We start from the raw sequence: 14,266 nt of genomic DNA, 5'->3' as shown, positions 1-14,266 counted from the left end.
TGCTTAGAAATCGAACAGGTTTATAGTCCTTTGGGTATATACCCAGTAAAGGGATGGCTGGGTCAAATGGTATTTCTAGTTCTAGATCCCTAAGGAATTGCCACACTGACTTCCACAATGGTTGAACTAGTTTACAGTCCCACCAACAGTGTAAAAGTGTTCCTATTTCTCCACATCCTCTCCAGCACCTGTTGTTTCCTGACTTTTTAATGATGGCCATTCTAACTGGTGTGAGATGGTATCTCACTGTGGTTTTGATTTGCATTTCTCTGATGGCCAGTGATGACTATAAAGACACATGCACACGTATGTTTATTGTGGCACTATTCACAATAGCAAAGAGTCGGAACCAACCCAAATGTCCAACCAACAATAGACTGGATTAAGAAAATGTGGCACATATACACCATGGAATACTATGCAGCCATAAAAAATGATGAGTTCATGTCCTTTGTAGGGACATGGATGAAGCTGGAAACCATCATTCTCAGTAAACTATCACAAGGACAAAAAACCAAACACTGCATGTTCTCACTCATAGGTGGGAACTGAACAATGAGAACACATGGACACAGGAAGAGGAACATCACACTCCGGGGACTGTTGTGAGGTGGGGGGAGGGGGGAGGGGGGAGGGACAGCATTAGGAGATATACCTAATGCTAAATGACGAGTTAATGGGTGCAGCAAAACAACACGGCACATGGATACATATGTAACAAACCTGCACATTGTGCACATGTACCCTAAAGCCTAAAGTATAATAAAAAAAAAAAAAAAGAAATCGAACAGGTTAAGGAACCCGGGCTACTTGCCCAGAACAATGTTAACAACAGTTATTAGCTCTAAGAACTAAAAGGAAAATAAAATGGTTTTCATTCATAATATGTTAATGAGGCTAAATCCAGAATGAGACCATGTGCCACAAAGGTAAGACAAATAACTTGAGTGATCTGCATTAGTTTAAATTACAGTTCCAGGGACTTGCGTATTGTCATTAAAGCTTACACTCATCACATTTGTAAGCAATGTTTAAAGGTGTTCCCGGGATTTACAATAATTCATTAATTTTAAGCCTTCTCTTTGCAAATGTTCCTGAGAATTCCTATAAATATGTAGCTATAAAAAACTATAATTACCAACTTCACAACACCACAGACTTCTTAGTCTGTGCTTCCTTATAAGCTGTGGATACCTGTTCTCATACTACAAATATTGGAGGTGGCAGCATTTCCTTAAAAAATTTTACTCTGACATTAGAGTTCATAAGAGACACTAATTGAGCTTTTTTTTTTTTTTTTTTTTTTTTTTTTTTTTTTGAGACGGAGTCTCACTCTGTTGCCCAGGCTGGAGTGCAGTGGCGTGATCTTGGCTCACTGCAACCTCCGCCTCTCAGGTTCAAGTGATTCTCCTGCCTCAGCCTCCCGGCACCACACCTGGCTAATTTTGTATTTTTAGTAGAGATGGGGTTTCACCATGTTGGTCAGGCTAATTTAGCTTTTATGAATGGAATTGTATGCATTTTAAAAAATTAACTGAAAAGAAAACGCACATACTTTCAGTAAAACAAGAATTACAGTTATTCAAATAAGGTGACAATCACATCAATTTTATTTTATAACAAATAGCATCATGTCCCAGTTCCAAAACAAAATAAATAGTAATGTTAATATAGAGATTTACTAATGGCCTTTTTTGTTAAAGAGTCTTAAAATGTTTCTTTGGACAATTTAAAAATTTTCAATCTTTTTTTTACTCCCATACAACCTAGCCCCCCTGCCAAATAAAAATTAAGCATATTTTCTCCTGTATCTTGTGTACAGGTTATATAATAGTACCTTTTATCTTTAAGATATGAGATGAAACCCTACCTATGATTGTAGTGAGCATCCTACTTTATGCCTCTTATCTCCTTTAAATTCAAAATAGGTATTTCAAAAATAAAGTTAATATAGGTTTATAAGTAGGATTTGCTCACTCCTGAAAGTACTTTTAAGTAAATCTCCATATTTCAAATACTCTCTGAGAGTCTGTTTTATACTACAAAGTATCTTATCCACATTTCTTCAAAATAAACAAAAAAAACCTCCAAAATATCTATGAGAAACAAACAAGAAGATAAAATATAAAATCTTAATTTTTACCTATAAAATAAGGAAGCCAGTGAATAGCAATGCTAGAAATAAAATGCTACATCTCCTAATTCCCTTCCCAAGTTTCATCCAGAAAGATAACGGTTAAAAAAAAGTAAATAAAAGCTTAAAAAAATCCCAAAGTTATTTCAAAAAGAAAAAGCGGCTGCATCTTCTTCTGCAGGTTAGAGGTAGTAAAGGCGGTTTGACAGTGACAGATTTGGCTCTCTGTGAATACTCTGGCCAACAAGAAAAGCCAGCTTGTGCGCATACTGGCAAGGAGCAGGAACACGAATGACACCCTTTAGTGGAAGGAAAAAAAGGTTCTATTACTCTAGATTTCGCCTCTTTCAATTGCAAATCTCAGTATTAACCCTAAAAGCCTTTTAAACCACAGCTATTTCATTTTGAAAAGTGAATCTCCTTTATTTGCTAAACATCAACAAGTAGAAACACTTACTGGCCAGTTGTAATAGATGTGACACAGCTTGTAAGTCAAGCGCTGTATGTGGTCCGGCTTTAGGCCGCTGTTGTCATAGATGACGTTGTAATGTGTGGGAGAAACACTACCACTTCTCACAGACTGGCTCACAATAAAAAAGTCATACCTGGAATTACAGAAAACACATGGATGTACTGAAAACTAAAATTAGGACGATTCCAGCTTCTTACAGTGAAAAGCTCTGTACTACTCTTCACTGTAAGTTACTGCAGTGACCTCATCCCTTCTCACGCTGTAACGTGCTTCCTTGAAGTCCAGGAGCGTGTTATTCATGAACCATTCGGGACTGCTTATGTGTGAAAGATGTTTATCATCAATATTATGATTCTGATTTTAAACATCTGTCATGATGCCTCCCAGCAGAACCAGGCATTTGATATGGGTGCTAATAACTGTGGCCTACTTGGCCAGTTCCTGTTTTCCACCCCCACACCTGAACCATGTGACTGAGCCTTCAGACTCTGGAAGCACAACCTGTGGGGGCAGTGAGTGGGTCGAGCTTCAGGGACAGTTACTCCCCAAACTGCTTTTACCACGGAACCTTTTCCCCTCTTGCTGTTCCCATTGTTATTTAACAAAAATATAATTCATTTTAATCCCCAGGAATTTAATGCAAATCTTTAAGTGGAAGGGAAGATGAAAGAATATAAACTAGTATGGGACCAAATGGAAGAACAAAAATCAAGTATAGCCATCCATTGGGAATTGGTTCCAGGACCTCCCGAGGATACCAAAATCCTCGGATGCGCAGGTCCCTAATAAAAAATAATGTTGTCTTTCTATAACCTCCCATATACTTGAAAGTATCGTCTTTAGATTATAATACCTAATACAATGCAAATGCTATATAAATAGTTGTTTTACTGTATTGTTTAAGGAATAATGACAAGAAAAAGTCTGTACATGCTCAGTACAGACTTTTTTCCAAGTATTTTTGATCCGAGGTTGGTTGAATCCATGGTTGCAGGGCCTACAGATAAAGAGAGCCGCCTGTAGTACAAATATGAAGGAATACACATCAGTTTTTTTTCATTTTCTTGGTACCAATAAAATATCAATCCAGAGATGTTGTAATTTGACCCAATAAAAATTTAAGGAAATTAACCCTGCGATTTATTATGCCCATCAAAACTAGCAAAATTAGGAAAGCAGAACTGATCTACAACAGATGGTACAGCTACTTTTTCAAAGAATGAGGAGTTTAAAAATGTTAAATGACTTGTTCAGAAAGAACAGAGAAATCACGCCAGGGCTGGAATCCAAGCCTGGCTTCCCAGCTTAGGCACAAACCATTTGCGGTGCTGATTACAGATGACTTTGGTGCTCATTAAGAGCGGGCTTCTCAGTTGCAACAAAAGCAAAAATTGACAAATGGGATCTAATTAAACTAAAGAGTTTCTGCACAGCAAGAGAAACTATCATCAGAGTGAACAGACAACCTGCAGAATGGGAGAAAATTTTTGCAATCTACCCATCTGACAAAAGTCTAATATCCAGAATCTACAAGGAGCTTAAGCAAATGTACAAGAAAAAAAAAACCAAACATTAAAAAGTGGGCAAAGGGCAAGAACAGACACTTCTCAAAAGAAGAAATTTATGTGTCCAAGAAACATACACAAAAAAGCTCAGCATCACTGATCATTAGAGAAATGCAAATCAGAACCACAATGAGAGGCCGTCTCACACCAGTCAGAATAGCTATTATTAAAAAGCCAAGAAACAACAGATGACAAGGCTGAGGAGAAATAGGAACGCTTTTACACTGTTGGTGGGTTAGTTCAACCATTGTGGAAGACAGTGTGGCAATTCCTCAATCTAGAATCAGAAATACCATTTGGCCCAGCAATCCCATTACTGGGTATATACCCAAAGAAATATAAATCATTCTATTATAAAGATACATGCACATATATGTTCATGCAGCACTATTCACAATAGCAAAGACATGGAATCAACTCAAATGCCCAATAATGAGAGACCGGATAAAGAAAATGTGGTATATATACACCATGGAATACTATGCAGCCATATGAAGGAACAAGATCATGCTCTTTGCAGCAACGTGGATGAAGCTGGAAGCCGTTATCCTCAGCAAACTAACGTGGGAACAGAAAACCTAACACTGCATGTTCTCACTTATAAGCAGAAGTTGAACAATGAACAGTGAGAACACACGAGCATGGAAGGGAACGACACACACTGGAGCCTGTTGTAGGGTAAGGGGGAGGAAGAGCATCAGGATAAATAGCTAATGCATGTGGGGCTTAATACCTAGGTGATGGTTGGTAAGTGCAGTAAACCACCATGGCACTATGTAACAAACCTGCATGTCCTGCACGTGTGTCTCAGAACTTAAAACTAAAAAAAAAAAAAAAAAAGAAGAGTGGGCTTCTTCAGGTGTCTGAATAACATCAGCAGTTGCTACATTTTAATAATATCTAGTGAAAACTCAGACGTTTTTTGTATTTCATAATTCAACTGGGATTTTACCCAATTTGTTTTAAGTTACTGTCTTCAGGCCAATGTCACATCTGGGCTTTGGCATTCAGAGTAGTAGCAATGTTGGAAAGCATCGGGGGTCGTTTTGAATATGGTGAAAGAGAATCCTGCAGAAATGAATTTGCTATGTTAACATAGCCTTCTTTTGTCTTTCTAGCCAATTTTTCCCCAATAGGTTAGAATTCTTCTGAGCCAATGCCATAACATCTGTCTGAGAAAAAGACAGAAATTCAAGATAATGTATTTCAAAATAAAAATTTCTCTCCACTGTCAGATAACACAGCAGACTAGATAAGACTAGACTCTGTATGCTATTATCATTTTCCACCTAAAGTCACTATAGTATTGCCTCATTTACCCAAGATTCACACAGGAAAATGTTCCACATGTCAACTTTGCACATAGGCCGAGACTTTATCCTCTTAAAGTCGCCTTCTTCACAAAGGTTCCAAAGCACCTACATATAAAACAGAAGTCCTCCCAATGATTCGCTCTCCTGAGGAGAATGACTCATGGGTTGCCATCATGAACGTGCTCACTGCACTAACCACACCGCACACAAAAGGATTTTTGAGGAACTCACCACAAATGGAACAAGTTTCGGCTGGGAGTGGTGGCTCACACCTGTAATCCCAGCACTTTAGGAGGCTGAGGTGAGCGGACCACTGGAGGGCAGGAATTTGAGACCAGCCTGGCCATCATGGTGAAACCTCGCCTTTACTAAAAATACAAAAATTAGCTCGGCATGGTGGTGCATGCCTGTAATCCTGGCTACTCAGGAGCCTAGGGCATGAGAATTCCTTGAACCCAGGAGGCGGAGGTTACCGTGAACCGAGATTGTGCTACTGCACTCCAGCCTGGGGAACACAGTGACTCTGTCCCAAAAAAAGGAGCCAAGTTTCCCGACTTTCTCACTGAATCCTCCTGTGCTACTAAGGCCATTTCCCTGTGCCTGCCAGTGCCCGCTGTAAGCTCCGGCTGGCATTCTGCTTTTCTTGCAGTTGGTGAGTGCAGCTCGGCTTAGAAGCCACTTTTCTCATAAGCACCTCTGTCTCGGATAAAACTTCTTGACCTTTAGACAACTAAGTGTATTATAAATCTAAACATTTTTTACCAGAAAACAATCTGTGGATAGGTTACGTATGTAAAAAATACAAAAGCAATCTACAGAAGCAATTCTTAATCTCCAGATGTGTAGTCAATAGCACAGAAAATAATCCCCTTCCCCCCAACGAAAAACTCTACTTGGAAACCTCTCTTCAGACACTAGGAAACCATGGGCTTTATTAATTATGTTTGACCAAAGTAGTTGAAAAAATTAATGTTTATAAAAAATATAAGAACAAAAGTAAAATGTATTAAAATTTGTAAAGCATAGGGGCCATGCTAAAGAAACAACCACCAAGGAGAAAACAACCTTCAGCTCTACACACGGAACTTACCATTCTGGCCTGGTAACCTCTACATCAATCACTGTTCCAGGAAGTGGATTCTGAAGTCTTCCTCCAGACTGAGCAAAAAATCTGGCGTTCACTCTTTTCTTCACCACAATTACCGTTAGTCTAGGGCTTAAAAATGATGATGAATGTAACTACATTTAGCCAGTCATATGTTCAGGGCACTCATTCATTCAGGTGTTCATATGCTCCATTTAAAAAGGAACACACCCCTCCTGGGGTGTATCATCTGTCCAGGTTGTGGAGAAGGATCAGGATCTTACTCTTGACAGGAGTAAAGACCAAGGATAAACGGTAAGAGGGAAACCAAATGGCACATATGTCCTGTGACACGCGGTCATGTAGATGGCTTATCCATAGACCAAACACATTACATACCTATCACACCAAAATGTTAAATCCAGCATGTCTTCAAAATTCACAATTTATAACAGTCTTCAGTGGGCATTTTCTACTGTGTAGAAAATATAATATTAACCCTAAAATCTTTAATAAGTAAGTGGATTTAAGTAGCGCTTTTCAAAATTACTGTTTCACAATATATCAGGGGATACACACAGACACACACTCATACATACATACTACATATTCATATACCTTTTTCAGGAGGAGTAACTTCATTTTCATATTAGTGTTTCACTGGAGTCTCAAATGACATTTTGTGCAGACCCTAGGACAGCCCCACATTCCCTGGCCTACCACATGTCAGATGCACCCATACTAGAGGCTGCCCTTTTTAGCCATCCATCCCCACCTGGATTCTTCAGGCGGCTCTCCTGTGTCAAGGTTCATCAGGCTTCTTGGCCTGGACACATCCGTGCACTATATCAGCTGTCCGTCCCGGCAGATCCCTGGCCCTTCTGCCCTCCCTCTGACCCTGCTGAGAGCAGCCCTGCACTTGCACTGTGTGGTCTGCTTGAGTACCTTTCACATCCTTTTCCACCCCCTCCTCCAGGCTCACGTCAAATCCTTCTGAAGCAGCCACACTTGGACACACATAATCCACGTAGTTAATCCATGAATTAGAACAGGTAGCAATTAGAACAGCACTGCCAGGTAGTAAGCACTAGATAAACATGAGTATTAGCACCTCCATCTCTTAAGAGGACAGATAGACTTGATTTCCAACGCTGGGAAGCAGAGGGTTTTATACAGTATGGACCTAGCAGTGTCTGACTCGGCAATTTTGCTGTTGTGTTTCACTGAAAATTAAATAGGGCAAGAAATTCAATGAGAGTACTTTAGTAAGCAGAGGACATCTTCAGAAATGTCCCTATCTGCCTACGTAGACCACTGCTGCCCAGCGACTGCCTGCGCTAATAGCTCTGAATATAACAAAGCCACAGTGAACGTGTTGAAAACATGTGCAGCCCTCTGTTTCAAATGCCTCTGCCACTTACAGAGATTAAGTTCAGCATAGGGCCTTGTTGGAAAGTGATGACTATCTAGGACTTCATGATAGCATCTAAAACAAGTATCAGTCTTGGGAACAGAAGGACATAAGGTGGATAACGTGAATCCTATAACATCACGAGAAACAATTTAGCAAACAGAGCAACAAAAACAGGTCACAAATATGCTGGCATGACTTTCTGATTTGTTCTTGTATCAAACACTCTAAATCAGCTGCCCTGTGATAGGTCGCTATAAAAGCTTAAAAGCAACATTTCAATTTGAAAGCAAACATTGTGGTTCTAATGATAACTACTATACAAACATTTAAGTCCAAACTTTGCAGTTTTTAAAAGTGAAGAATAATTCTCAGATATTTTACCTTTACGTACAACTTGAAGGTTTTTCCCGGAAGAACTATCTACCATGTATTGAATACTTACTGGATACTGTGTGAAGTGCGTTACGCATATTTTCATTTACTCCTTGCAATGCCTCAGTTAACTGTTCCCTTCTTCTACAAATGAAGGTAAAGCTGGGATTAACCGAACTCTGATTTTAAGACATATTGCTTTTTACCACTGATCTCTACTGCCACAGTTCACAGTGTGCAGTCTACTTCATGCAACAGTGCGCTAAGTGTCAGCCCAAGCAGTCGACTTAGGTTCTCCTTCCCTGCAACACTGTGTTCCCATTCGCTGATGGAGCTGGGCAGGTGCACCCACCAGCTGCACCAGGCTCCACTCTGCACACTCAGGACGACTGTCCACAGGTACTCATTCACTAGGGTGGCAACCTCCTTTTCAAGAGCCATTTCTGCCAGTCCTTCTGGGAATCAAACCCAAAGGACCCTAAGAAACAGAGATGACCCAGCAAGGCCCAGAGTGTGTACTCCTAGTAGCCCTACAATTCAGCTCAAGGGAATGTGACGAACTTGCACTATGACCTCTATTCATCATTTCTTGACAATTTCCTTCACTTCAGGTGTGAGGACATGACAATGCAGACTAGAAAACACTGTGTGCTCAAGTAGTAAATCACAGGAAAAAAAGAGGAGGAAAGAAGCAGTCCAAGTGAGATCCTCCTTTACTGCCTGCCGCACATACCACAGCACACCTCCCCACACAGACAGAAAGGCCAAGTCAGAGAGCAGCATACAACAAGGCTTCTAAAGCCTGAAAATAAAAAAGTATCATTATTTGACAAAATATAAGCATTCAGAGTCTTAAGGGAATAGGAAAGAACATTAACTTTCATTTCCAAAATATTAAAAAAATGCATGGTCTTTTAATCTGAAACACAACTGTTTCAAAAAAGATAAAAACACTCCTGACTTTCTCTGAGACCTTCATGGCATCACATCTCATTTTAAGAAATGTCTGGGGCAAACACTTATTGTGTGGGGCCTTTTAGCATTGGCCAAAGATGACTCTGAAGCCCCTTAGTAGAAATAAGGAATGAGCTCTTGGTGCTTGTCCTTTTCCTATGCACCAGGTAAAATCAAGCCCCAGATGTGGCCAGTGGCTTTCAGAATCCCTCCTTTCTATAATGATACAAAATGCTAAAATACAAGAATAATGGGTGTGTAATATGTATGTGCAAGCACACAAAACAGGGTGCAAGATCTCCCAAATATCCTGAAAAGTTCAATCTTTAAATCTGTAATCTATTATGCACTTAGCCCTTAACACAACAGTCCCTGATTTCAAATCGCTCACAGATCTGATAAAGAGGACTAGTTAACGTAACTGGTTAGAACATCTCTCTCGCGATGGTACACATTTTATTGACTCATAATGGCACTGACGGAAATGTCTGTAGGAGAGCAGAGGAAGACAAAAACCAACACGGGTTTCAAAGGAAAACAAGTGCAGCATCTGGATACCATCCTCGGCTGTCCACATCGCTTAAATGGACAAAGTAGAGACTGGGGGTTGTGGCTCATGCCTGTCATCCCAGCACTTTAGGAGGCCAAGGTGGGTGGATGACCTGAGGATAGGAGTTCGAGACCAGCTTGGCAAACATGGTGAAACCCCATCTCTACTAAAAATACATAAATTAGCTGAGTGTGGTGGTGCACGCCTGTCATCCCAGCTACTCAGGAGGCTGGGGCAGGAGAATCGCTTGAACCTGGGAGGCGGAGGTTGCAGTGAGCCGAGATTGTGCCACTACACTCCAGCCTGGGCAACAGAGTGAGACTCTGTCTCAAAAAAAAAAAAAAAAAAAAAAAGGGAGAAAGTAGAACCACCCCCTGCCCCATGAGACTAGATGCTTGCCAATCACCTTACTGATCAAACACTAGTCAAGTCCACAAGGAAATGAAACAAGTATTCAGTAAGCTAAGACTGTCAGGAATACTTATTTCAATAATGAATCCTGTGGACGCCTTTGGATGTACAGAATTATCAGATACTTGCACTCCAAGGCCTTAGGTAAGAAAGAAGGCTGATCGATGATTGGTAATGGGTGTCTTACTGTCCTATTCTGTGAAGGAATGACCCTCTATACTACCCCTCAACACGGCCTTCTTGTGAAAAATTTCCAATAGAAACTTCCCTCTGCCCTTCCCATCACCTCAAAGGCCCTACTGTCCCCATCAAGTTAGGTTCTCCCCTATCCTTTCATCTTGTGATGCTAATTTCAAAGATACAAAGGTGCAGTTTTGTAAAAAGAAAATGCTTTACAATTTGCGTGCTTACTTGTAACCTCTACCAATGGATTTTAGACAATCCAAAAACTGCGGCACTTCGTAGTTCACCAGTGTTTTGAGTTGGCCGTCTCCTACGCCATCACGGTACACGATGATCCGGCTGGGCATGTACTCATTGCAGCTATTCCAAGCCCTCAGAGCCGCTGAAACAGGCCGGAGAAGTTTTACGTCAATTCTTGCCTACAACACAACTAGTCTGTTCTTCCCAAATTCTGGGCACTTCAGTAACACAGTTCAGGGTAATTTCTGGAAGACCCCAGTTTAGACAGCAGAATGGCAACCCCACAGGAGACTAACCTTGCAGGCAGACTTTGAGCCCATCTACCAGCTCCTGTCCTCTATCCTGAAATATGCAGCGTGAGAACCAGCTATTCAGAGAAAAACACAGCTAGAATAAGAATGCAATTGTCTTATCAATTTTTCCTTTCTGAATTATTCTATATTTATTTCACTCTTAGCAATCTGTCATCTTTGTAACTGCCTTAAAGACATCTGTTAACGTCTCCAAATACTTTATAACACCTTACACAGAAGGAGCAGGATACAAGAGATCCTGTATGAGCATCACAACCTGTGTCTGTTTTCATTACCAATCAATACCATGATTCCAGCTGCTAAGGAGAAAACAGAATTTAGCTATCATACCCAGAGGCGCTGTCCAGGTTTATTACACCTAAATACACACAGAAGCACATTCATGGCTGTGCTCTTGAGAAACTATTCATTGTAAGTTTCACTCTTCTAAAAGATAAAAGACCTTCAGCTCCATCCGTTACCTCTAGCAAACTAGTGCAGGAACAGAAAGCCAAATACCACCTGTTTTCACTTATAAGTGGGAGCTAAATGATGAGAACTCATGGATGCAAAGAGGATAACAAGAGACACCAGGGCCTACTTGAGGGTGGGAGGTGGGAGGAGGCAGAGAAGCAGAAAAAAATAACTACTGGGTACTAGGCTTAGTACCTGAGTGATGAAATAATCTGAACCACAAACCCCATGACACGAGTTTACCTATGTAACAAACCTGCACATGCACCCCCGAAACTAAAAGTTAAAAATGACAAAAGACCTTGAAACATATCCATTACTAATGTCAACAACTAATATACCTTCAATTTTCATGTATTACTATTCTTGGCAATTCCCCTAGTTCCAAGAAAAGCACTGAAAATAATGTTATGTTGAAATACAAGTGACTGGGTAAACTGAAGTTGTTTTTCTACATGAAAATGTGAAACTACATTTCAGTGGCCAGTAAATATTATTAAACAAATACACTTTTAGAGAGAGTCACATTTAACAAGATGTACTTGCCAATACATATGATAAAAAAAAAAAAAATCTGAAATGCAGTTTGACGAATACAGGATGAAAGTCATTCAAGAGCTAGGGTAGGTCATTATTTTTCTTTCCTAAATTCGTTGCTGTATATAATTGAGAAACTGGAAGGATAACAACGAAGAATGAACACTGCTCCTGAACCACCAGACGCCTGCTTTATGTCCTCACTGCCACCCACAGTAGTCCAGTCTCACTCACCGGGTCATCCCTTCATTGATGCTGGCAACAAATCCTGCGATTGACCTCCGCCCAGCTGTCGTGTCATGGTAGCAATCGATGCCAACAATCATCACGAGCTTCAGCTTCAACACAAATGTGGTAATTTTAGATACAATGGAGTACCAGCAACATTTAAAAAGTAAATCCATGTTCTTAAATACCAATTTTAAAACTGCATCTACCAATTAAATCAAACTCACGGGGACGTCCACCCTCCAGAGCTCTCCTCCCATCTTGCAATTCATCTGTAGGGCAATCTTTGTAGCAATGGCCATGATAGTTTGCTGTTTACCTAAGGTTCGGGCCACCACACACTGACTTGGGGTAGGGCAATCTGTACACAGGTATTTTTTAATAGCATCATATTTGTCCTTCCGATTACTTGACAACAGACAGACAACCTGAAAACAAAGTGCCCTCGTTACAAAGAATTAGGAGACAGATGATTAAGAGTAAAGGAGAGGACAGGAAACTAAACTCACCTGTGAAGTATCAATGTCAAGAACATGATCACTTATTTTACTATTCACTTCAGCCGCACAGCTAATCAGTAGGACATTAACAAATACTGCTCATCATGTTCAACTAAATGATAAGTGCGCGTGAAGGAAATAAATCATATTAAGCAAAATACGAGTCAAAACTGAATACTGTTTAAACTTGAGAACTTAAATATGCTCTGTGTAACTAGCGCAGAAAAATTTAGAGACAGAGAACAAGGTAATACAAGTTAGTGATAAGTGACAGGTAGACAGATGAAAGATTTTCCACAGTCTTAATTTACTCATGATTCACCTACAATCGTAACTTGTAAGCTTTAAAGCTCTGGATTGAGAATCTTATCAAACTATGAACTTCCACAGGAGGTCCATGGACAATTTTGGGGACAAAACAGAGTGCCTGATCTAAATGTACCCCTGCCCCAATTCTGGGCATCCAAGTTTAACTTTCTGGAGTTTGTTTTGTTTTGTTTTTGAGATGGAGTTTTGCTCTTGTTGCCCAGGCTGGAGTGCAGTGGCACGATCTCGGCTCACTGCAACCTCTGCCTCCCAGGTTCAACTGATTCTCCTGCCTCAGCCCCCAGAGTAGCTGGGACTACAGGTGTGTGCCACCACGCCTGGCTAATTTTTGTATTTTTAATAGAGAGGGGGTTTCACCGTGTTGGCCAAGATGTTCTCAATCTCTTGACTTGTGATCTGCCCGCCTCGGCCTCCCAAAGTGCTAGGATTACAGGCGTGAGCCACTGCGCCCGGCCTGAATCCAGCTTTTAACTCATTGCCATGTTCTCCAATTTATATTCCCAGATTATTCTCTTCCCTTTCTATAGTGCCCAGCAAAATAATTTTCCCACCTTGGGTGTTTCCATTACCCAGATAACATAATAGCTATCTGCCTGTGGGATCTAAAGTGTGACATGAAGGGCTAAAATAATGAACATCTGAACATTAGAGGAAGCCAATTCATTTCTCAGGCTTACAGCAACACAGATGTATTGTTTATCACTAAATCTGTCTTTGCCAACTCACTGCAATGTGGCTATACGAAAACTCAACGGGGCAGAAGAAACTCATCCTAGCACTCGATACTCCACGACGTGCTGCTGTCTTCAGAATGTTTCCTGTGAACTAGAAATGTACCTTCAACTTGTTTTTAAAATAGCCAAGGATATAAATGCCTAATAATCAGTGAAATCGCTGAACTAATCATTATTCACATGCATGTCATTTTTCCCTTCCTACTTCACAATCATAATCACATAATAGTAGAACCTATCATAATTTTCCTTACCACTTACATCTTAATCTCATATTGTCATTCTATCTTTTGCAAGTTCCATGTTCCCTCGGCAGATCTGTGGCAATTTTAGGCTACAGGTATAAAAAGCAGTAGGAATTGACTGAACTTCTATGTGACACCCACTACAGTCCCAGGCTACTATGACCTTTCTATGTCAGTTTTCTAACAATAACCAACCAACTCTGCTAAAAATAAGGAGCGCTGAAGTACTTGTCTTG

At 40.4% G+C, this 14,266-nt stretch overlaps 1 protein-coding gene across 8 annotated transcripts in view; it reads right to left on the bottom strand.

Moving 5' to 3' along the window:
• Positions 1–14,266, bottom strand: part of PIWIL1 (piwi like RNA-mediated gene silencing 1) — a 73,311-nt gene that overhangs the window by 36,808 nt on the left and 22,237 nt on the right. For 7 of the 8 annotated variants that reach the window (XM_063615246.1, XM_055235672.2, XM_055235677.2 and 4 more), the window contains 7 exons: positions 12,452–12,652; positions 12,231–12,334; positions 10,989–11,059; positions 10,681–10,834; positions 6,575–6,700; positions 2,592–2,739; positions 1,588–2,433 (listed from right to left, as the gene is read on the bottom strand). In XM_063615246.1, coding sequence (XP_063471316.1) covers positions 2,317–2,433; positions 2,592–2,739; positions 6,575–6,700; positions 10,681–10,834; positions 10,989–11,059; positions 12,231–12,334; positions 12,452–12,652 — 921 coding nt within the window. In that variant the 3' untranslated portion in view covers positions 1,588–2,316. Of the gene's footprint in view, positions 1–1,587; positions 2,434–2,591; positions 2,740–6,574; positions 6,701–10,680; positions 10,835–10,988; positions 11,060–12,230; positions 12,335–12,451; positions 12,653–14,266 lie in introns of those variants that run through there. The other variant, XM_063615247.1, reaches the window with a different exon arrangement.

This window comes from Symphalangus syndactylus, chromosome 13 (genome assembly GCF_028878055.3).
Source record: "Symphalangus syndactylus isolate Jambi chromosome 13, NHGRI_mSymSyn1-v2.1_pri, whole genome shotgun sequence".
NCBI lineage: Eukaryota > Metazoa > Chordata > Mammalia > Primates > Hylobatidae > Symphalangus > Symphalangus syndactylus.
This window is presented reverse-complemented; position numbering and strand designations above follow the sequence as displayed.